The sequence below is a fragment of the Pantherophis guttatus genome, chromosome 7, assembly GCF_059756535.1.
Source record: "Pantherophis guttatus breed Tessera chromosome 7, ASM5975653v1, whole genome shotgun sequence".
In the NCBI taxonomy this organism is placed as follows: Eukaryota; Metazoa; Chordata; class Lepidosauria; order Squamata; family Colubridae; genus Pantherophis; species Pantherophis guttatus.
Genome location: NC_142069.1, coordinates 68,633,525 through 68,658,737, shown reverse-complemented (window position 1 = coordinate 68,658,737; position 25,213 = coordinate 68,633,525). Strand labels below are relative to the sequence as shown.

General features: G+C 37.4%; 2 protein-coding genes across 5 annotated transcripts in view; one reads left to right on the top strand and one right to left on the bottom strand.

Moving 5' to 3' along the window:
* FAM3C (FAM3 metabolism regulating signaling molecule C) overlaps positions 1 to 12,432 on the top strand; it is a 33,204-nt gene extending 20,772 nt beyond the window's left edge. For all 4 annotated transcript variants that reach the window (XM_034431072.2, XM_087874191.1, XM_087874192.1 and 1 more), the window contains 6 exons: positions 2,041 to 2,164; positions 6,175 to 6,233; positions 7,794 to 7,844; positions 8,232 to 8,316; positions 8,617 to 8,743; positions 10,046 to 12,432. In XM_034431072.2, coding sequence (XP_034286963.1) covers positions 2,041 to 2,164; positions 6,175 to 6,233; positions 7,794 to 7,844; positions 8,232 to 8,316; positions 8,617 to 8,743; positions 10,046 to 10,135 — 536 coding nt within the window. In that variant the 3' untranslated portion in view covers positions 10,136 to 12,432. The remainder of the gene's footprint in view (positions 1 to 2,040; positions 2,165 to 6,174; positions 6,234 to 7,793; positions 7,845 to 8,231; positions 8,317 to 8,616; positions 8,744 to 10,045) is intronic.
* A 934-nt stretch (positions 12,433 to 13,366) lies between these two features.
* Positions 13,367 to 23,215, bottom strand: WNT16 (Wnt family member 16). Its single transcript, XM_034431071.3, has 4 exons — positions 22,841 to 23,215; positions 19,211 to 19,488; positions 18,491 to 18,777; positions 13,367 to 16,928 (listed from the first exon to the last, which is right to left on the bottom strand). Exons 1-4 carry the CDS (start codon positions 22,936 to 22,938, stop codon positions 16,464 to 16,466), a joined length of 1,128 nt encoding a protein of 375 aa, XP_034286962.1. The 5' UTR covers positions 22,939 to 23,215; the 3' UTR covers positions 13,367 to 16,463.
* Positions 23,216 to 25,213: the final 1,998 nt, after the last annotated feature.

Below are 25,213 nucleotides of genomic sequence, written 5' to 3'. Positions count from 1 at the left end.
TTAAACTTTTCAACTTCATTCTTTGACATATCACTGATTCCCAAATAACACTCTAAAATGCTTCTGGCATTCCATCACGTAAGCTTCATTTGGAATCATTTCATCAGTTCTGTTTTTATTTCTGTTCATTTTGCAGGAAGCTGTAGTTTTGGACTTCTTCATCCACTTCAGAACTCCTTTTGTTCAACATTTTCTCAGCCTCCTTTAATCTTAACATTCACTGCTTTCTTTGACTACTTTCTTTGCAACTGTCTTTCTCTCAGTACACATTATACAACATCTTTCTCTCATTCTCATTTTTCTTCAGTTATTCCCCTCGTTGCCTCTTTTTCTCACCCAGTCTTTTTCACGCCTTTCTATTAACTGTTCCTTTTCATACTTCCCTTTAGCTTAACTCCATACACTTTGGGAATAATCAGTAACATATTTCTTTTCACTCCCTTCCAAGTTTCTATTTCCTCTTTCCATTCGTTTGGTTTGGGGACAGTAATCTATCTTCTAATACTTTTTCATACTGGACTCACACTTTTTCTTTCTGTAGGCTTTCTACTTTCACAATGGCTGCTTGTACTTTTATTTTCCTACGCATACTTTCTTGTCACTACAAAAAAAAACAACCATTTCCACATTCTGAACCATTCATCACTTGTGTATCCTTTGTTAATATTCCCTATATTTCATCATAAACGATCAGATCAACCATGCTTTCTATTTAAATTTGTTCCTTTGCTATATGTATCTACAAATAGGCTTATGCTTATGCATTTGAAACAGATCACTTTCTTAGTAAAGATTCACAAGTCACTATTCTCATTATTTTCATTCAAAACTCTTTCCTCTACTTGCATCTCATTTCCACTTATCTGTGCATGTCACATAACAGAATAATTTGCTTCTCTGGATTCAGAATATTTCACAGTTCTTTAAAGAATTCATATCTAGTTCCTTATTTATTAGCATCCATTAGAACATAAGATTTATTCATTTTTTCCCTTTATTTATATCCCATCTTTTATTATTTTTATAAATAACTCAAAGCAATCCTCCCTCCTCCTCCTCCTTTTCCTACATCAATAACCCTGTGAGGTAATTTGGGCTGAGAGAGAGTGACAGCTGGCTTCCATGGCTAAGACAGCACTTGAACTCATGGTCTCCTGTTTTCTATCCTGGTGCCTTAACCACTAGATCAAACATGCAGCTATCCATAACTTATGGATACCTACTTTCATATGAACCCGCAACAACCAACATAACACTGACTTATTTCTTTGTGACATTCATTTCAGCGCTTTCATAATTAAATCTACTCCTTCACTTCCATGTATTCATCCCAAATCATAAGACTAGTTTAATTCATGATTTTACTATTTGCTCCTCTCTGACATTCCAAGTTAACAGTTTGTTTGTTTACATGTAATGGTTATCACCAGATTGGCCAATAGCCATTACATCCACATCATGACTTTGATCAATCAAAGCATTTACGTAATACATTTTAATAAGAGGCAGGCAGCATAAATTAAGCTGATTAAGCTTAAAGCAATTTGTTTAAACACTTTTGGATGATAAACAATGCACTAATAGAGGTTTTGATATTATAGAAATATAATAAATACAGTAGATAAAATTGAGTCGCAGTTTTATGCCAGGTTAGCTCGATCTGTTCAGTGCAAGCTAGGATCTGTAATGGAGGTGCATGCATGCACTGACATATTTGAGGAAAAAAGATAAAACTTTATAACCGCTAGTTAAGTGTAAGGTTATTGTGCACCTGTACATAACCTAAGGTAATAGTAAATACATTGTAGACAATTTTGTTGCAGAATATATTCTGCGAATCAAATAGTTATGGCATGGACTGCTTTTCCTGAGTTTCAAACAACATATGTAACTTGCTTGCATTTTACCTTTATGTACTTTGCCTTTATTTTGCAGTGTCTGAAATTGTATCTTTTTTCCCCCTTTTTTGTTTGTTCTTTTTTAAATTTGAATTTTTATTGCATTCCTTAAATTAAAATCTATTCCCTTCTTTCCCCAAAGCTACAAAGCCCCCAAAGTATAAATGTGGAACGACAAAATCATGTCCAGCGAATCATTTTGCTTTCAAAATGGCAAGTGGAGCAGCCAACGTAGTTGGACCTAAAATATGTGTAGAAGACAATGTGTATGTATGAACCAATTTCTTTAACTAGAGACGTAGAGGGATATATAGATATCTCTATACTATCAATACCTGCATCTTCTCCCATGTTATCTTGCCTGCATCCTATGATTTCTGTGGGCCATTTTTTTTAATATAATCTCTACTGCAGTTTTGATTGGCTTGATTTTTTTTTTTTAATTTGATTTATATGTTGCCCTTCTCCAGAGACTCAGGGCGGCTTACAATGCGTTAAGCAATAGCCTTTATACTCTTGTATGTTTATACAAAGTCAGCTTATTGCCCCCATAATCTGGGTCCTCATTTTACCTACCTTAGAAAGGATGGAAGGCTGAGTCAACCTTGAGCCTGGTGAGCTTTGAACTTGCAGTAATTGCAGGCAGCAGATGTAAGTGGATGTTAATTAGTCTGCTGAGCCACCAGAGCTCTCTTATTATGGTGATTTTAATTATTCTGTTGCTTTCTTTCTCTTTTTGAACTCTATTTTTTCAGTATTATATCTTTGCATCTCATTAAAAGCCTTGGATATTGTTCTGTAGTGCAAACATAAAATACAGATTTTCTTACTAAATGATGTCTGGGGAAATTCTGAAAAAAATCATAAAACTTTACCAAAGATTGTCATAATTATTTTTTGCAGGGTATGTGGGTAGAGTATTTCTAATTATGTGCTGAAGTATTCCAAACTGTCACCAAATAATCCCCTGTGGTAAATATATAAGAGAACGATAAAAAATGTCAAGATGTATTATAATTAATTTAAAGTCTTCCTATTTAACATGCTTGGCATAATTTTACTTCAATGATTATGAACTGCTCCTTGGATCATACTATGATATAGTGTTGTAATGGATATGACCATTTTCATTGTAGATAGCCATGAAAGAGGTTAGATTTTTATTGCAGATATTGTGTAATATCTGTGTTGTATAGTGTACCATAGTAATAATCCATGTTCAAATCCACAATGAGTCCATAGTTTCTGCATGTCCCTGTGTGTTACTGTCTACTTATAGACAGCAGAAGAAATGTCCTGGAAAACTTACTAAACAAATCAACAGCCAGTTAAGACCGGTTTGACACCCGCCTAAGAAAATAACTTGATAAGCCCCTCCCTAGTTCACACAAATATAAAGGAAGGGGATTCAGCACATTCAGACTTATAAGATTCAGTTACTGTACCTATTATAATAAAAGCGGTTGGCATTGGTTTCTTAATCTAGTTTATCTTGTAGGGCAGACATTCTTTCATAGCATTATTTTGTGTAAATAATGTAAAATGAGCTAACCCATGTATATGTCCTTGAACTTAGAAAAAGTTTAATGATAGTTTTTTTGGTCTATTCTATAGCAGAGGGAATATTCAGGAAAACTCCAGAACCTTTGGTTCTCTTTCCAACCCATACTGACATGGCCATTCCAGAGTGATCTACAAGTTTCCAGAAAGAAATTTTCTGAAACCATTCAGAAGTCATGTTTTGGAGGAAACAGGCCATGTCTGAAAGACCACAAATAACTTTCTGTTCAGGAAAATTTCTAGAATACTATCAACCCACTCACAGGTTATCCAGATGATCAGAATCGACATATTGAATGGGAATGTGACTGTATGGCTGTACATCAATAAATATTCAGGGTGATTTGAAAATATGAGAATCATTTATAACAATACATTAACGTCTTTCTCATTATGCCCTAAGGATCAGCGGCAGAGTTTTCATGACTTCCCTCCTAATGCAGAATATATTGGCCTGACCTAATTAAAATATATATTCAATATTTGCTTCCAAGGCAGCATGCAATCTTCTGCAATTTGCTTGCAGAACCCCCCAAGATAGAGTTTCTACATCTTCTTTATCAACTGGCCTTATCCCTCCCTCAGCAATTGGCCATGAAGGACTAGACGCAATTCACTAAGAGGATGTCTCCATTCTCCCTCTGAGCATCTTTGGTTAGCGGTTTTACTTTTTTAGTATCCTGACCTATAAAAATGGTTTTCAGAAATACACACTCACCAAAAATATCTGTCTTGCACATCTAATTGAAGTCTTTCATTTTGATTTTTGTTTCAATTAAAACTCAAATTCTTGCTTTATCAGGAAGACATTTCAGCATAACTGAATGTCAGATTCAAAGGCTCAGCGTTGTTCTTTCATTGTGGCCCACAATTTTGTAAGCTTAGTTATCAAGTAAAGCTTGTGCTTTCAAACCTATCCATGTTTCCCCAAAAATATAATATATTATTATTGTCTTATATTTTTTTGCCACCAAAAAAGGCACCAGGTCTTATTTTCAGGGGCGATGTCATCCACTGACTCACTTCACTTGTGTGCATCGCCCCTGGCCTCTTTTTCACTATTGGAGGCCTTCAGGAACTTCTTCGTCCGGCAAGGCTTTCCTGAAGGCCTTTGCAGTCGATAACAGAGCTTCAGATCGATCTGGAGCTCTGTTATTGGCTAGAGAGGCTTTCAAGAAAGCCTTGCCGGCTGTAGAAGAAATGGGCCGAAGTGTGCGAGGCCTGACTGCAACTATCCGAAGGTATGTAGAAGGGCAGCTCCACCCCCCCATCCCCACCCTAGCTTGATTTTTACCTGTGCACCATGGAGTGGTCGGGGTCTTAATTAGGGCTTATTTTGGGGGGGAGGGCTTATATTCAGCGCACGTGTAAAAATCAAGCTAGGACTTACTTTCTGAGTAGGTCATTTTTTGGGGGAAACATGCTATCTTGATTCTTAAAGTGATATTTGAAGTAGAAATTCCCTCTACTGGTAGACTTAGATTCACGGTTTAGGAATTTTTTGAACCCATCCTAGCCAAGTAGGTGTGGAAGAATATCTGTGGCAAACAATGGCATTTTTCTCCAACTTCAGTTGATCTCATTAACCAATGTTTGGACTTCAAATCCCATAATTCCACAGCCAACATAGCTCTGATGAGAATTCTGGGAGTTGAAGTGCACACACTTGGAAGCTGCCAAATTAGAGAACTTGTCTCTAGGTGAAAGAAATGCCCCAAAATTAATATGAAATATTAATATTACCCCAAATCTGATAATTCATTGAATAGTATTTTACTGTCCTTAACTTTACTTTTCACTCTTCAGGAATAGTTGTTCAATATTTGAGTAAGAAATCTAAAAGCGATGTGTTGTCCCCCTCTTGTGGTAAATCTTCTACATTACTAAATGTTGCTGGAAATGCATCTTTCCTTTCTTTGCAAGTGCTTAGTTCAAATGCCTTTTGCTGAGATCATATTGTGTGTTAGATTCTGATCTTTCCAATGAAGTGTTCTCCCTTTGGTATGGGTTATAATGTCCATTGTGACTGGGAATAATGGGAATTGTAATTCATCACAGAAGGAAGGCAACAAAGTGTTAAAGAGTAGTATAAACTATATAAAGATCACATCAGAATTTTTATTCCTCTCTGTTGATATTAAACAACTGCTATATCTTGAGCTTCATACTTTTGTTTCACTTTCTGTACATAAATTATAATCGGGGATAATGCCGGACGTACCAGCTTGCAAATCAGCTTGTTCAGTTAGGAATTATGTAACAGTAAAAACAGTTCTAGTTTCTTAGGAACAAAGGGCCATGGGTTCAATTAGCTCATTTGTGGCAAGCGTGCTGCTACATTTCAAGATGTTTCCTATGTGAGGGGCTAGGAAGGTTCCTGTATCTAATTCTGTAGATATGATTTCTTGCTTCCATAGCTGAGTAGACCTAATTGTGTAATTCAACTGACTTGATTCAAGATGAAAGGTAATCTGCTCTGCTGTTCTTCATATGCTACAAGCTTGCCTGGTGATAATTAAAATGACAGCGGTTAAGAAAGGGGACAACTTTTGTGCAGATTTTATTTAACAAACCTGAACAGCTAAGAATGGTGGCCACGTTTCTTGTGGAGTTTTTTTGTTGTTGTTGTCAAGAGTCATGCCCCCTCCAAGGTGTGCAATCAGAAGTTAACAAGACAAAAAGCTTATTGTAATTATCTTCATTTGTTTTGTTTCAGCTTGATGAGTGGTGTTAAAAACAATGTGGGGAGGGGCATTAATATAGCCCTAGTAAATGGTAAGTGTTTGTACATGTCTGCCCAAGACATCCTCTTTGCACCTATTTATCTTATTCATCAGTGGAGCATAGTTAGGAGCCTCTCCAAAAGATGTTCAAATGTGAGCATTTTCCTTCTCACTTCTGTGCCTTGTTTCTCTACTCTGCTAGAATTGATTGATTCAATGCCACTGTGGACAGGGCCAAAGTAGCATATCCATTCCATATTTTGTCCCCCCCCCTTTCAATTCCCCTCTCCCCAAACTTATCTGGGGGTATCTAAGAACTGTAGTAGCTCCACATACTCCACTTTTGTGATGCCACACCAGGACTTTGTGTCTGCCATATAAAGCAGCTCATCTGTTCAGATGACATGACTGTCATTTGAAGAGTGGGGATTACTTTAGTCCCAAACAGGCCAACAATTGTAAGCCTTAGACTAACAGATTTAGGTCGTTTGACTATTCCGCTTCCCTCCCCCCCAGTGCTTCAATGGAAACAGGGCCACTTTAAACTAGTACACATTTTCCTTATCTATAAATAGATCTAATTATTGCAGCTCAGAGTTATAATATAATATTTCATTCTTGACTGCTTCTGCCACTGTCACATTTCCCTTTTTTCCATTTCCTGGTTTAGTGTGTGTTTATGTTGTTTGTGAATGGTGCTCTATTGATAACACAAAAATCCATGTTTATTTTTAATACATAAGGGTGTGCTTTCCTTGGCATTGGTTCGTGGTAGAATAATTAAATGAAATTTCAGAGGGTAGCTATGCCTATTACTAGGCTCAGAAACAAAGCTAAGGATGGACGAACACAATTAAAAAAAAATCTCTGAAAAAGATAGCAAGCCACATTCTGTCAAGAAAATTGTGATGTCTTTGCATAGTCAGCAGAAGTCATCTTTATCTTTCTTTTTTAATTTAGATTTTTTTAAAAAATTAGGTGAAATATGTTTAATTGATTTGTTTGTTCTCATGGTAATTAAGGCAGTAATTTAACATAAATTGGCTATTAAACCGACAAGAAGTGAAAAGCTGCTTCTGGCCCAAACTTGTTCCTGCTACTAGTGGGGTGAGGGGTGTCAGTAAAAATTTAAAATAATGGTAGAAAACGGGAATTCTGCCACTCTAATTTTCATTAGCTGATCAAAGTGGGTCCTGGCTCCTAAATATCTTCGAAAGTTTGGAAATAATTATTTTGTCAAATTTGCACAGTTATAGAATCTGCAGGGCAGCATGCTTGATGAACATTTGCTCTTGCTAAAAATCAACATTACTGTATACAAAGATAGAAAAACATATTTTTCTATCATATTTTTCTAGCATATTTAGTATTTGCCACTTACTTATTGTCAAGCACAAATCACCAATACAGCATGTTTTAATGATACCAGTTGCTGTTCTGTACAAAGAAATCCATATTAGCCCTTATCTGATTTTGAGTATATATGTTCCTAGACTATATTTCTAATCATAAACCCATTAATAGAGAGCAGTTCTTTTTATCTTTATATATTACTTCTTCATAAACAGTATATGGTGATTTATTGCATATGGTGTCTTATTCCTTTTGCTAGGCAAAACAGGTGAAGTAGTGGACACAAAATACTTTGATATGTGGGGTGGAGGTAAGTGCAGAAATATGTGCTTATTTTATAAAATAGTTAATATGTTATTTTACTTGTTCACCTATTTAAAGTAGACATTAGCATGCTTATTAATAAAATCCGGTTTATTAAAGCTAAAGTAATTCTAATAACCAAAACTTGACAAATGTTGCTTTTCAATTTTGCATTAGATATTTTGAATTAAAATATGAGTTTTGAATGAAAATCTTGTAAATCAAAATGGGGTGGCATTTCTTTTTTTGGCAGTCACATATAATTTATGTTCTTTTTTTGCCTTTGGCATTTATTTTTATATTAATGTTCGATATCATGTTAGTCACTTTGCAAGATGAACAGTTGTATAAATTTAATAAATAATAAATGTTGTTGTGCTTCCATTTAATGTAGATGTAGCCCCATTCATTGAATTTCTGAAGAATATTGCAGATGGAACTATTGTATTAATGGCAACATATGATGATGGTGCCACCAAGTAAGTCTGTTGGAAATACAATACTGATTTGTCATATTTGCTTTCTAGTAGATTATAATTAGATAAGAGCTAAAAGGAGACATGTTGTCCTTCCAAGAATGTGGTCATTTTAAAACGGGGTTGTGATCGTTCCACAGAGGTCGCTGAATAATGTACATATGTGTGAAAGTGTACATTATTTGTACCAATAAAGACAAAATTTCAATAAATATGAAGCAAAGTTTTTATATGAATCAATTTGGTAAATTATATTCTAGATAATATTACATTTCTATAGTAATTCTTAAAATTCTGTTGAAGGCTTACTGAAGAGGCACGGAAACTAGTATCAGATTTGGGGAGTACATCCATCATGACGCTTGGCTTCAGAGACAATTGGGTTTTCTGTGGTGGGAAAGGAATCAAAACTAAAAGTCCTTTTGAACAGGTATGTTTTCACGTTAAAGTTTAGATGACATATTGGAGTGTCTTTTGAGCCCAAAACATACATTGCATCCTGGAAGTGTTGCTGATTCATTTTGGTCAGCTAATCTGGGAGATGCACTTCAGTAACTGAAAAGATACTTAATTGGAATTAGGAAGAGGGTCTGGATTGATTTGGATTTGAAGAATAAAAGTCTTTGGAGTCATATATAGAGTGCTTCTGCTTACATCTAATGAATATTTATCAAGTTGCAGTGACATGGTACATGAGTACCATCATATTTCATCAAAATCATTCTCCCTTCAATTCTGGATCACTGAACAGTCTTAGTGCCTTGCTCAGAATTTCCTAGGGTCATATCAATTGTTTGAGGAAGATTTTGAAATTGAAATCTAAATATCTTCATTCTGAACATTCGTTTGTTCCCTATTCTTTAAGCATCTTAACTATTTCTGTTCCTGATGTGTTACTTTGATGCCATTTTTTCCTGTTTGAAGCTGCTAAATTATTTCTGTTTCTACTATTGCTACATATTATTGTATTATAAATATGGTTGCACATATTTATCCAGATACTTAGACTGGATTTGGTGTCTTCCTTCTCAAGAACCTGGGATAGGCAGATGTTATTATATATGGATAATCTACAGTTAGTCTAAAACTGGAGGAAATTTAACAATTCAAGTCCTAACAAAGGATCTAAGAATTATTAAGGTAGCACTTAAGAGCACAGGCAATTCTAAGCAGAATTGTTTTGGGTAAATTAGAGTGTTCAGGTCTGATAAATTCAACATTTCCAGATATCAAGGAAGTCCTTTAAATATTACTCCAAGGGCTCTAATCATGATTGGTTTAACAATAGATTTCTTTGCAATCTCAACTTCATTCAACTTCAGTCTCCAAGTCCTAATATTTCATATTGTTTTCCAATTGCTTTTCCTCAACCCCTGGCATTATGATGATAATGGTGGTCAATCACTATAGATTCTTAGGAGGAAAATAAGTAGGTTCTGTATACATGTTATTTGAAAATAATAGCAGAAAATTCTTACACCGATTTCTATGCTAATATTCAGACTAAGAGCATTGTTGTCTATTAGCTCTCATATTTCATTCAGCTTTTTGTTCTTTTATCTAGAACTTTTCTTTTTTATATATTTCTCATCTTGGAAAAATGCAGCAGGACATATCATTTTGTACCACCCAACATAAATAAAAATACTGTTTTTTTAAGTTAGAAAATCTTGTGTTTCAGTGCAACCCTAACTATACTTACATTTAAATTGAAATGGCTTTCTCTTTGCAGCATATTAAAAACAACAAGGACACCAACAAGTATGAAGGATGGCCAGAGGTTGTGGAAATTGAAGGATGTATTCCACAGAAGCTAGAATGAACAATCTGCAATTGGAAATAGACAATGCAAAAGAACAGTGGAGGGGAAAATGCACTTTTCTGCTGCTGTGAGATTGTGGGATTTGAGAAGATAGAAGCCAAGTGTGAACTCCATCATACTAGCATGGCTTGATGCACAAGGCACATTAAAAAGCTGTGCAAAGTGATGGTAAATTGCACCAATTCATTTGACTGGGCATGTGAAATACTTATCCTGCTGGATTGTGCCCTATGTAAATAATTTCCAGGCATGTTTTCACTTTAAAATGTGCATGAACTTTTTTTTTTTTAAAACATCAGGCTTATTTATTGTTAAACTGAAGAGATTCTTTTTTCTGTCTCTTTTTTCTTTTTTGTAAATAGGCCCTAAACAAACAGAACAATTGTTTCTGAGCATTCTTATTCTTCCTTCTCTTTCTCCCTTGTTTCTAAAGCCATTTATTGTATGTAAATGTCTTCCCTCAAAAGTAATTAGAGATACACAATGAATAGTTGAGCTAATCCTGAGCTTTGTTGTATCCTGTTCAACTACAACATTGCTGTGTGCATATATTTACATGGGTATGTAAATTTTAGAGGGAAAAATAGTTAACTATTTTTATGCTATGTCTGTTGGAAAACCACATTCTTCAGTGACCCCTTTCAGATACAGAGGGTGGATGTTTGATACAAAAATGTAGGACTGCTCTACAAAGCACAATTAAATGCTTTTCATTAAAATCAAATGTATAACACTGTGTCTGTTGCAATTGTTAACTCATCCGTACCCCATATTTCTTGTTAGCAATGCAAGCTGCTAATATGGCAGAATAATGTAATTGTTTCTTGTGTGTTCAACTAAGAGGTTTTTTTTAACAAGACCTGAGATCCAGAGGATAAGAGAATTGGTTGAGGTCTTGCAAAATCATAAAAAGAAGCCAATGTTGGCAGTTACTCTGTTTTCTCGGAAGTATGGAATTGCATATTTTTACAAACAAAAAATTCCTCCTGGAAGTGACCTGGTGTGTATCACTCCTTAATTGGACATTTTTCAGAGATAGTTTCAGTTGCATGATAGGCTTGACTATTGGGGAAAGAAAATCCACTGGGGAACATGTTTTCCTAGAGTGAAAACGTTACTGTTTAGATTGGCTGATCTAACTAGATAGACCTCACTAAATCATATTTTTGCAGGTGCTTATACAGAATGCATTTGAGGTCTCCAGACAGTTCTCTTCTCACAAATGTCATCTCCCCATTTTCTTGTCCTACGTACAGCAGCAGGGAAGGGCACAATGATCCCCCTTTTTAATAATTCACATTGCTTCATAGTGACATTGTGTTAATTGAATTATAGCAAGTTGGCTTACAGTTCTAGGTGCCTCTAATGCACCAAGGTCAAACTCGCGCCGTCATGTTGCCATCACGTGACGTATCATGACATTTTTTCCCTTCATGGAGCTGGGGTGGGCATGGCCTGCCCATGACGCATCCGGCCCACATCTGCCAGTTTGACACTCCTGTTCAAATGGCATTAGAGGGTAAAAGTCAGACAGGTTCACAGGGAGTTTTGGGATGCCCAGGAAACCTCCCACTCTCTCGATATCATGGAACTGCACTAGATCACAATGCCTGCAAAAATTATTTCCACCCCCCTTCATTTTCAGAAAGCATCTGGGAAAGGGAAAACTCTAAGATGCCTCTTGTGGGAAGATGCTTATAGGAAGATATAAGTATGACTCTTGGGATTGTCCTTTTTTCCCCTTTTTTTGTAAAGATGACAGTGGCAATTTTGCAGTTGTTTTCCAACTCAAACAATGAACAAGCATTTTGGACATCTCTGTTTTACAGAGAGACTTTAGCAAGAAGTAAAGTATGATTAACTGTTTGCTGAGATGTCAGAATAGATCCTGTCAATATGTATATTGTCATCTGAATTGAGGTGATTAAAAATATCCATTTTAAAAAAATATTGGAAAGAAAAGTTGGGCTTAGAAGCTAGTATTGGAGTAAAGAAATATTATTTGCACTGAAAATATTAAAGCAATACTGGGGATTAATTACTTTATGTAGTTTAAGAGAAACGTCTAGCTTTTCAATGCTACGATTTGATGACTGGAATATGAGCTACTTTACTGTTTTAACCTGTTCATGTTATCTTTTTCTTTAATTTGCTGTAGCTTAGCAATAAGTACATCATAAACAGTCAGACTGATTATTTGTAAAGTACTTTGCAGATTCTCCAGCTATGTTCATTGAAGTAAAATCACTTGTCTGTGTATTATATTTTTTCATTAAATAAAGTTTTAAAAAACAAAATATGGACCTGCTCAGGAAGAACCCCTTGTACTTGGTATATTTTTTTTGGTTATTTTCTTTTTTTGGGGGGGGGATAGACAAGAATGACAGGGATAAGCATTTACAAAATATGGTAAGAATGTGACAAAACTGAATTAACAAAATATTCTGATTAAGTGCTGCTCTCAGTGGCTCAGTACTGATGTATCAACAGGTGACAATCAGTTGACCTGTAACTTAAATCACAAAATATATAGTGTGGCACACTGACTTACCTGATCAAAATATTGCTGATTAAATCCTTGTTGGGAACTGCAGAAAAGTATTATTTGATTAAATGTGGAATTCTCTATTGGCACTGTATGTTCCTTCACAAAACACAGCTACAGAAGCATTGCACTCTATGGGCCATTGAGGTTAACATCATCTTGCTATTGTGAACAAATGCTGTACATATTGTATGGATGTTTATTGTTTGTGAATCAAATTTTCCTAACTATCACATTTTGTATTCCAGCTCTGTGCACTTGGTCATGCAGATCAAACTATTTTAAAATACCTGCCATGGGGAATGGGTGCTTTGCCTAAAAATATACTTTTCTCAGCCTGAGAAAAGTAAGAGTATTTAAATAAGTTACAGGTCCCTAAGCACCTCTTGCCCCTCAAGTTCTATTGTTCTGTGATCATTATAGTTGACTTCAGTCTGATGTTCCATATAATTTGATTTTTGAGATGTTCCCCTATCTTAAATTTTGATATGTTCCCCCATCTTAAAGCTATTAAAATACTGCTGATAACATGCCATGCTAGTTTTTGTAGCTTTCCAGTTTTAAGAATGATTGACAAAAAGCTACTGGCAATAAACCTTTCAGGAGAAGGGGATCTCCAGCCACCATCTTATCTGTATACTTGCTGCTGTTTCTGTTAATTAGTTCTGATAATAGAGAAAGGCAAGTAAACACATATGTTAATATTTTATTGACAAAATGAGAATAAACAAAAATCAGGTAATCTCAATATAGCAGCAAAAATTGTTCTTAACCTAGAAAAACAGTAACATACATTATTCCCAATGTGTTTTGAAAGGTGCTCTTGAATCTCAATTCTCTCTTTGTAAATAATCTTAACAGAATTGAGCTTTTCTGTCTACTTCTGTGTTTTTGAGAGGCTGAAGAACATTAAGTAGAGGCCAAGCGCTTGTTTCAGGGTTCAAAAAAATATAAGACAGGGTCTTATTTTTTGGGAAACACAGTATTTAATGGAGGAACTACGTCTATAATCTATAGACTGTAATGAAGGTAGATGCAATCTGATACACATTTAGTTGGGAATCAAGCTCACTGAAATTAAGAACATGCAGAATTAATCCAAGCAAAATTGGACTACATTGTGTGGTATTGCTGGAATGTTTATAGAACCATAAGCCAACCCGATTTTATATTAAACAGTGGCTGGGAAGTGAGCTCTGTGAGAGCTAATAAACATTCTGTTTTGGGATAAAATTAGAGGATTCTTCAAATCCCTTCATTATTCTGATATTGTTGATGCTGGAAAAAATTTTCAAAGGCAGAGATACAGCAAACCAAGCCAAACCAACCTATTGAGGAGATCGTAACCAGATGACTGTTCCTGTCAGATCAAGGGGGCAATTTTTTAAAAAATAGCCAACATCTTTGCATTAAAGAGTGGAATATTTCTATAGCTACAGTATCTATGAAAGGAAGAGAAATCCCTGGTATGGATAATGAATTAAGAGAAGTACTGCACGTGCACAACTTTCCATAACCACAAAAAATACAACAGATCTATGGATGTAGTCGAAGAATGGGGCCTATAGTCTTCCAGATATTGCTAGTTACAACTTACTAACAGTTTGTATATCCAGTGGGTGGGGGGGGGATCAAGCTCCTTTATGTATCAGAAAATTAAGTTTCAAACAACGAAAGAAAATCTTGGGGAGCAAATTGGATTGCTTCCAATTCAATTAGAGTAATATTTAAAGTTGCAATCCTATATCCTGAATGGTACATAGAAAAGAACACTAGAAAACACTCTCTTCATCCCAACACAATACCAAACATCCTCTTTCCATTTCTACAAAAAGTAGTTAATGTCAGCAATCTGGTCAATAATGGGAAATGAAGCACTTATGAAATATAGATGCAGAAGAATGATTCTGTCATTGATATCTTGCACCAAGATAATTCCCTTTGGTGTGTATATGATACAGGTACTCCTTGACTTAACCATTCATTTAGTAAATGAAGTTACAATGGCACTGAAAAAGGTACTGGTAATATATAAGCCCCGGGGGCACAGTGGTTAGAGTGCAGTACTGCAGGCTACTTCTGCTGATCACCGGCTGCCAGCAGTTTGGTAGATCGAATCTCAATAGGCTCAAGGTTGACTCAGTCTTCCATCCTTCCGAGGTCAGTAAAAATGAGGACCCAGATTGTTGGGGGCAATATGCTGACTCTGTAAACCGCTTAGAGGGGGCTGTAAAGCACTGTGAAGTGGTATAAAAGTCTAAGTGCTATTGCTATATGACTGTTTTCATATTCTCATTGCAGCATCCCCATGACCACATGATCAAAATTTGGACCCTTGGCAACTGGCATGTTTATAAGTTTAAGAATACAGTTTATAAGAATGTATAAGAATAAAGTACCTCTGATAAAGCTATGTAGGCAGCTGTGCAATCTGCAATTGCCTTCATAAGTGACTTGTATTTATTTCCATATTGAAGGGGTCCTCAACAGGTACATTATTTATTTCATGGTACACTGTACAGTATCTTTACAAATCAGCATCACACCTATTTTCTTTTTTAAATGAGACTGCTCTGAAATGCATCACAATGTAGACCTGATCAAGAAGCCTCAAGGGAAAACAGAAACACACTTCAGTACTTGAATACTACTGTACAATACTGTATTGTAATACTGTACAATACACAATTCTCTCTCTCTGATAGAATATTTGTAGTTCAGCGTTGAAATGAGGGATCCTTGGTGCTTTCTGTGCTTGGATGTTTTCTTGCAGATGTTTCATTACCCAAACTAGGTAACATCATCAGTGCTAGGACTAATCAGTGATAATACTAACGAAGTTATCCAGCTAATCGAGACTAGCTCTCGATTTATGACACTAATTGAGACTGTGATTTTTATTGCAAGTTGTGATCATCATAAAGCAGGTCATCACAAAAGTGCTTGATTTTATTACTTGGTTTGTGACAGTTAAGTGAATGCAGCAGTTGTAAAGGGAATGCCATGGTCATTAAGTAAACACCAGAGTTATTAAGCAACCCATTGTTCACTATGGGGCATTTTTTGCTGGAAACTAGAAGAAAACGGGTGTTACTGGGAAAAAACCATGTTGATCATGGGATGCTGCAAATGGCTGTAAATGTAGCTGGTTGCCGAACATCCAAAACATAGTCACAGGACTGCAGGGAAGAGGTCATACGGAAGAATCCAGGTTGCGAGTCCCTTTTTCAGGATTCACTGTAACTTCCAATGGTTACTAAGTCACCAGTCATAAGTCAAGGACTACCTATATAAAATCTACCCTGAAACCTACAGAGCCAATGTTTTGGTTGTGATTGGTTAACCAAATCATGGATGCTTTGTGTCTTGGATGTTTGAACCTCAGTGTCATTCCCAACTACAAATTCTGTGCAAATGATTTTATCGCTATTTTATAAACAGAATGTTCTCAATACAGGAGAGCAAGATGCCTTAAAGAGGATATTATTTTAACTTCTGAATGTTAAATCTAAGCTAGCCTGATTTGCTTAGCCATTAAATTCACTAAAGCACTGCATGTGACTGAAATACTGAAAATCCACAGCCATTGTGGACTGAATTACACAAACAAACCATCTAAGTATGCAAATTCCTCATGAAATACAAGTTCCCAGGTGATTCGTTGCTATTTCTTCCTTTTTGTTGCTTTTTCCACAAAAACAAAAAGCTTTCAACCTTGGACTCCAGAGAGAATGTTCATTTTTCTTTTGCATGATCCATGAAAGATATTTGAGACAATTACTTTCATTTGCAAGTATGAACGTCAGTCACAGTTTCACATCTTCTGCAGCGTACATAGCAACACCAAACAAATTTGCACTCACATCTCTCCACATGCCTGACCACTTGTGTGTTATATCCACGGCCACAGCAGAGGAGGTTGCATCCATCCGGTCCAACTGATGTGCGGTTGCATTCCCTCCCTTGTGTCCCAGAGACCCCCAGTTTGCGATCTTCCATACAGTAATTGGGCGATCTGTTGATATAGAGCAGATCTTCTTTCTGGATTGGGATGCTCTGCTGGCTCTTTTCTTTCCTGCATATTTTTCGTCTTAGTCTGTCAGAAATCTGGATACTGTTCTCATACTTTTCTTTTAAAAAACTGCCAACTTTTGTAAAGGATGACATAGTTTTCCAGCAAGTTTTCAGAGCACAAGAACCAGATACGCCGTGACAGCGGCAGTCGATGGACATCAGTTTTGCTACTGCCTGAAGAAAAAATTAAAGCAAACCACAATCAGAAAGGATCAACTCTCCTCTTAGGTCGCACACCAAGCATATTCCAAAGCATTTGTGTCTCTTTTTTTTAATTTAGAAATTGCTTTCCCTTATATAACACAAATAATGAATGCAGTTTTCATATGGACCAAAAAAGTCTGTTTTTAAACTAGGCAACAGCTTGCTTCTTCAGCCATGGGATAAGTTATATTGAACAGTGGACAAAGTGGCAGCAGCTTGTGTATTCATCATCGGCTTTAGACCTTTTGTAAAGCAGTATGGAGTATAGCTTCCTGCTCTCATTAAATCACACAAAATCCCATACACAATATAACGTCTGTATCTTTCTGCTCTGAAGGGAAAGGTGGCTGTATGTGTCATTTTGATAGCCTTTACTGCTTTACTGTTCCTGGAACAATTCGGATTTCTCTGAAGGGCTAGGACAGTGATGGCTAACCTTTTTGCCATCGTGTGCCAAAAGCAGGGGGGAGCATGGGGGGGTCGAGCGCGCAAGTGCCCACCCATAATTCAATGCGCCCTGCCCCCCGTGCATGCACGCACGACCCCCCTGTACGACCCTGCTTTTGGCACGTGATGGCACAGTGGGCCTGGTAGGCCCATTTTTTGCCCTCCCCAGGCTCCAGAGGCTTTCTAGGAGCCTGGGGAGGGCGAAAACGGCCTTCCCCACTTCCCTGGAGGCCCTCTGGAGGCCAGAATTGACTTCCAGTGGGCCCGAAAGGCCCAGAAGTCAGCTGGCCAGTGCACGCATGAGGATTGGAGCTGAGCTAGGGCAATGCTTGCGTGCCCACAGATATGGCTCCGTGTGCCACCTAGGACCTCAATATTCATTCTGTAGGAAAAATGTATCGGTGATTTGTGCAGAAAACCAGAGATGATATCGAAGGATAAATGAGGTAGAATACAAGCAAAGCCCAAGAAATCTTAAAGAATACTTTAAAAGGGGGGGGGGGCGCGGGGGAAGAAAACGTAGCACGATCCGTCCCTGATTATTTTTGGTATAACGGGGAGGGAAAGAAAAGCAGTTACTCAGCTGTTACTGAGCCTATAACAGTACTTTAAATCAGAGTTCCAATATTTCTTGTGAGAATATTTGACCTACTTCAAAGAACTGGCAACTTCCCAGTACTTTCAGACTGCATGTACCCACAAATATATGTGGTTTCCTCAAAGCTTAACTTCCACACAGAAAGTGCATTATCTTCAGTGCAACTCATTCTGAAGAGCACCCTGGTGGAAAAAGCTTCTTTAATGGAAATTCAGTTGTTACTGAATTACAACATTCAGTAGACCCAGCCACCATATTCAATGGTAAGGGAGACTAGGATTTGTAATCCAGTAACATCTCAAAGGCTCTCCATTCTCATTTGCCCAGGTGGAGCTAAACATTGAGAGCAAACAGATAAACGTTACTATGATTGCATGAGCCCCATATTAACACAGGACCTAAATAAAAGAAATGTGTAACTTCCTCTCATCAGTATTCATGGATATGTGGGAGAGAAGAATGGAGTGGAAAAGATTCAAATCCATACCAATCTTCCTGCTTCATTATTATGCAGATTCATGACCATCAATCCATTTCTATCTTTTCTGGAGATGTTTTTTGTTGGACCATCTAAGAACTTTCTGCTCAACCACATTCCATACTGGATATCATCAGAACATCCACCCCAGTGCCAGCCTTCTCTGGCTGAGCCGCTGTTTTGTAACATGGAATCACAGGCGCAGTCAGTCAGGTTCCCTGTGCTGCATAAATGTGTTATTGAGTGCACTAGGCCAGCTGCCATCACAGCATAGATAAATGCTGTTTCTTTGGTACCTACAAAAAAAAAAAGGATATGTTAAAAATATCAGAAGTACAGTATGTTCTGTGATTAATCATTAAGGCAACTAAGAGTTGGACCATCTGGTTTCACTCAAGAAAATCAGTTCTATCTGAGTCAATCCAATCCAATCCAATCAATGAACATCTGAGCCATTAATGGGACTAATATGCTGAAACAGTATAAATGAGAGAGCACGGTAAATCATAACTTTTCCATAAGAAATTTTTGTTCATATTCCATGATTTTTTCAGAAATGAATATATTTACATGCCTTCAAATTATGAAATTGGATGATCCAAGTTGTCAGATAGTATCACTCCTGGGCTAACGAGAACTGATCTAGCTTGGCCAACATTGATGCAAGAGTTCAGGCTTAAGCCATCCAAAGGACCGCCCAACCACCAGTGCTGCCAAATAAGAACCTACCGCTGCTCAACTCATAGCCAAAGACGGAGAAAGCAGAAGAGGCGGAGATGGATGAAGGATTAGTGGAAAGTGCAGGCACTGTATCCGGAGAGAGTAGACAGTTCCACCGCTCATGTCTGAATTGGCTCTGGCATTCACGGATGCCCAAGCGTGCTCCTTCTCGGATGCTGTGCAGGAGGTAGGGCTTCTTCTTGCACAGGTCCTTTTGGTGACCATTCAGCGGCAGGTTACCACAACCCAATTTCTCTGGGACACCAAAGGAGGCAATACCCAGCCACCTGCAAAAGCATCCTGGGGGTGAGACCCAAATACCACATATTTCATGTTATGCTAACAGACAGAAAGGATGGCCCATAATGAAACCTCTACAATTAATAACTACCATATCTCCACAGAGTGATGATGATTGGAAAAAATAATCAGCCGCCATCATCAAAACACATGGGGACAAAGGAGCAGAGACTCATGATGGGCATTCTAAGTGATACTCTCTTTGCCAGAGGTTAATAAGATTAATTATACGCTAAGAATCAGGACTCTGGAAAACGTGTGATATTTCTTCAGTGATTTCAAAAATAATTGAGATGTTTGCATGTCTACAGATCTTGAAATTTTTTTAAAAAGAATAATATCCAGGATACCATGAATTTCAGACTCATGCCTAAATATACATTTTATAAACACTTTTTGCAGGACTCTAAACTTTTCAGTCTTTTCCATGCTTTTAAATGCCCAAACTGGTGACAAAGCAGGCTCTATGCATGCCTATGTACAGGGGGTCCTTGACTTACGGTCACGATTGAGCCCGAAATGTATGTTGCTAAGAGAGACATCTGTTAAATGAGTTTTGCCCCATTTTACAACCCTTCTTGCCACAGTTGTTAAGTGAATCACTGCAGTTATTAAGTTAGTAACATTGTTGTTAAGTGAATCTGGCTTCCCCATTGACTTTGCTTTTCAGAAGGTTGCAAAAGGTGATCAAATGACCCTGGGACATTACAACAGTCATAGATATAAGCCACTTGCCAAGCACCTGAATTTTGATTACGTGAACACAGGGCTGCTGCAATGGTCATAAATGTAAAAAATGATTATAAGTCACTTTTTTCAGTGCCGTTTTAACTTTGAAAAGTTACTAAATGAATGGTTGTATGTTGAAGACTCCCTGTATATGTGTAATTTCAGGAAAAAGAAAAAATGGTGATCAAAGTGTAAAAAAATGTCAGTTGACACATCTGCTATGCCTTTCAATCATCTTTTAGGCCTCTTGGAGATTACTATTGTTAGACAGAGATATTTATTGTCTTCATTCATATGTTGACTATATTTACAATTAATGCATCCTGTTTTCCCACACTGCCATTTTTTAAGTGCAGTCCTCCATACCCTGCACCAAACTAAATACAGATTTAAGATTCCTTACTCCTATTATACTCAAACTGTTACATGCCCTGTGGGTTTTATTTTACAAGTGCTGCAAAGATTATCTTTTATTTTTTATTGGAACATTTCTCAACACTCTCTAGGATGCTATATCGAGATACTTTGGAACGGCAACTCTAAAATAAAAGAACTAGCAAGCCAGGGCCGTGCATATAATTGGGAATGGAACTGTTTAACATGAGGCCTGTTAATTCTGCTAGTTATCTGAATGAGCGGTCTTCAGAGAAGAATTCAGTCTACATCTGGGTTGGAAATATCCAGTATTCATATTTGTGTGCTCATAAAGGTCTTTCATAGAAAAAAAAATCCACCTTAAATACAGGATAATTTTTCAAATCAAGTTTACATTCAAAATAATATATTGTGTTTTTCGGAGTATTAGATGCAAAAGGAGAGTGAAAATCTGGGTGCGTTTTATAATCTGAATGTAACCCTGCCCAGCCTCTGAAACGGAGGTTTCAAAGGCTGGGGAAAAAAAGCAAGGTGCAGAGCTCACAACCAATGAACCTATTGCTAAAGTTCACCTCTGAGAACAGCTGATTCTGGGAGGCCAAACCACCCCCAATCAGCTTTTTTATTTTCCCCCCAAAAAACTAAGGTGCGTCTTATACTCTGATGCGTCTTATAGTCTGAAAAATATGGTAGCTTTTCCTACAAAACAATTCAATCTGAAAAAAATGCAAACCTATCAAATGGCAGGAAATGCTATAAAATTATTTATAAGAGTATGGCAATGAATACAGCAGAATAGTGACACATACCATCAGGTTTTCAGGCCCATTTTGACTAAATATTTAGAACTAAAGTAATTTGCTTCCAAATGTAATTCGTTGTGTCTCATATATGTAATAGCAACCAGTATGAAACAGTTTGCCATTGTCTTATCTTCCAAGATGATATTCAACTTCTTAACCCAGTCAAGGCCCAAAGATGGGTAGTTACCCATCCCAATGGGTAGCCATATTTGACTCTGTTTAGCTTTTAAATTCTGATAAAGCAGTGTTTCTCAACCTTGGCAGCTTGAAGATGGGTGGACTTCAACTCCCAGAATTCCCCAGCCAACATTGCTGGGAGTTGAAGTCCATCCATTTTCAGGCTGCCACACTGAGAAACACTATGATAAAGGTTGGCCCAATGCTGCCATTTTTGAGTAATCAGTTTTGAGTAATCAGAGAGTAATTTTTAAACCTATCTTGAACATACTAAAATAGCAACATTCACACTTTGTTTCTAAAGAACATCAGATAGCACAAAGCAACAAGCCATGGTGGAATATCCATCAATACAGTTTTATTTTGTAATCAAAAAGATTAAGGGGCTCAGGATTCTGATTGATTGTGTATGTGTGTGTGTGTTTTAAATAAGGTTGTTATTCTGGTACAATTGTTGGGAACAATGCAGTTTTATCATACTGTACTTTAAAAACACAAACATGCCTTTAAACGGCCTTTGAGCCTTCAGGAAATATAGTAAGGACAGATTTAGCCAATGTTTTGGGTTACTTTCACATAACATTAAATAAATATGTATGTATACATGTATACTCACTCAGATCTCTCTCTCCCTCACCATTTACAGGCTAGACCATCAGATCATAAAGTAAATAAGCAGCTGGCCATTTATTTAGTGAAATAAAGTAGGCAATACATTCCCTGTGGTTTTCTTTTGCTCAAGCCGATCTATAACTTTGTAAAAACTCTGTCTTGATAAAAAAAAAAATCTTCATGGCATATCTTTTCTTAACATCCCAAATTAATTACATTAACCCCGACTATAACATAAATAGTGCTAATAGTGCTTTTTTTTTTTTTTTTAAAAAAAAATCAGCTGAAAGATTTCAACTAGCCATGGGTTTCTTCTCCTTTGGAGGGATTCTTGGATAGAACAGAAAATAAAAAGTGACCTATCTTAACATCATTGGGAACTGTCATCATCCCATCACTTGAGCCTTATTAAGGGAAGGACCCTTGAATTGGGATCGATCATTAGGCTCATCAATGATGTTTTCATTCCAAATTATAGCAGGCGCAGGAGAGGCAGAGAGGAAAATCCCCATTTGCAACACTTCACCTATGAATAACAACGGAATCGCTTAGTCTGTGGGCAGAAATGTACCCTTCTCTTGGTATTACTATATATTACAGACCCGGGAGATTCAAACTCCTCTAGCGAGCCCATTCTACTCACATCCAGTTGGCGTGGGCGCCGCAGCGGCAGACTTCCCATAGCACCGCCGTCCACAGCACGCACAGGCGAGGCAGTCCCAAGGGCGCCCCTTTCTCCATAGCCAACGCATGGAGTTCCTTGGGTAGCCAAAACTCTGCCCCCCCCCCCTCCCAGCTCGTTCCGGCGAGGCAGAGATGCGGGCACCGGGATCCGGCTGACTCTGCTGCGCCCTCCTCACTTCGCACGCTTGCTAGGCGGACTCTGGTGCAACGGCTTAAGCGCCATGAGGATCCGCCAGACCGGGACAAGCCGCGCCAGCGCCTCGCTCGAAGGCGAGAAAAGTTTCGCCCACCGGAGTTTTTTTTATTTCTTTCAGCTTTGGGGGTGGTTTTTTTTTTTTTTGGGTGCTCCCTGTTCGCTTTTTCATTGGCTAAAGAGAATTCATGAATATGCAACATTGCTCTGATTGGTTGGGGCTGGTTGTGCACGCGGCCATAATAATAAAGTGAAGACCTGTGGATCCGCTCTGCTTTTAGGCTCCCCAGAGGGGCGAAGCCCCATAACTGGACGCCTTAGCTGATTGTCGGAAGCTGTGCAAAATAGCACAGCCGGCCACGGGTGTCGACGCCACGCCTGCCCAACAGGGAATCAGGCTGTGCTATTTGCTTTTATATTCTGCTCACTGCATGGTGAAACAAACGGAATGTATACTTTTTAAAGAAGTAACTAATACACTTGGGAGTCAGTCTAGCCGGCAAAGGTTCATTGATTGGCAATAAAGTTCCCAGTATCTTTGTCTTGTGGGATATAAACTGGACAGAAAAAAAGGTAAAAAAAAAAACCTTTTCCTTGTCAACATTCAGGCGTGCGTGCCGTTCAGTTCTTGTGCAACGTTAACTCCCAAGTGTTGGTTGTGACCCTATATTCAATGCTGTCCTTTTCTGAAAGCTTTGCATGCCCTTGCCAGGTGTCCACTATTTGAGCGGACAGTCCACTATTTTTCACATTATGTTCACTATTTTTTTTCACAAAATAGTGGACATTTTTTTTATTCAAAAGCTTTATGATGAAATGGTACGTAATCTAAAGCTGTACAGTAATCTAAAGCTGTACAGTCTAAGAAAATAAGGATAGGAGAATCGCGTTTTGGCTTTTTTTTCATAAGTTAGAATGAGACAAAGATCGAATATCCATTGAACTCGATTCTCCGAAAAAATTAATGATGAGATTAAAATAAAAATATATTATAAAATTATGTACAGTTCACATTTTTAAAATGTATTGTAGCTTGTGTCGACTGACCTAAAATGGCGTCAAGTGATGAGAGTGACAGCGGCGAGATTTCGAATTCTTTAAAACGAAAGAGAGGAGTGTGCAAATACACCAAAGACTGGGAAGCTACTTTTGCATGAATTACCAACAACGAAACCGACAGAACAAATACGACGGCATACTGTAAATTGTGTCAGAAATTGTTCACAATTGAATATAATGGTATAAAAGCTGTCACACAGCATGCAAGCACAAAAAATCATTTAGATAAGGAGAAAATAGCTTCCGGCAACAAGCAAATCAATTCATTTTTCATTGTTAAAGACTCCTCTTTCAGTGAGAAAGTGACTGTAGCTGAAATGGCTGAAACTTACCATGGGATCAAACACCATATTTCTTTCCTGGCTCAAGATTGCGGTATTAAGTTAATGAAGCAAATTTTTGATGATTCAGAAATTGTAAAAAAGATGTCTTGAACCAAATCATCAGTTATTGTCAATGAGGTTTTGTATCCTTTTTCTATCGAGTTGGTTCTCAATGATCTTAAAACTGGAATTCCATTTTCTCTCTCCACTGACGCATCAAACAAGGGAAATCGCAAAATGTATCCCGTTGTTACACAATATTTTACTTGTGAAGAAGGACTGTGTGTGAAAATTTTAGACTTTTATGAGGATTCTTTCGAAGATTCTACAGCAATAAAAAATCAGCTGTGTCGAATTCTTAGTGATAACGAATTGGAAATAAATAATGTTTCAGCTTACTCAGCAGATAATGCATCGGTCAATTATGGAGTGAACAAATCTGTTTACCAAAAATTATTGCTAGAAAATGACAATATTGTAGCTGCTCATTGCAATAATCACATTTTACACAACAGCGCAAAAAATGCATTAAAGCAGTTATCTTTTGATATCGAAAATGTAGTGCTGAAGGTTTTTGCCGAATTTTCGAATTCTGCGAAGAAACGAGAAGAGTTGAAATCATTTTTTGAGTTTTGCGAGTCAGAATTCCATGAAGTTTTGCACCATGTTCCAACACGTTGGTTAAGTTTGTTTAAAGCGGTCGAAAGACTTCTTTTAAACTGGATACCTCTAAAATCGTATTTTATTTCTCTTGGAT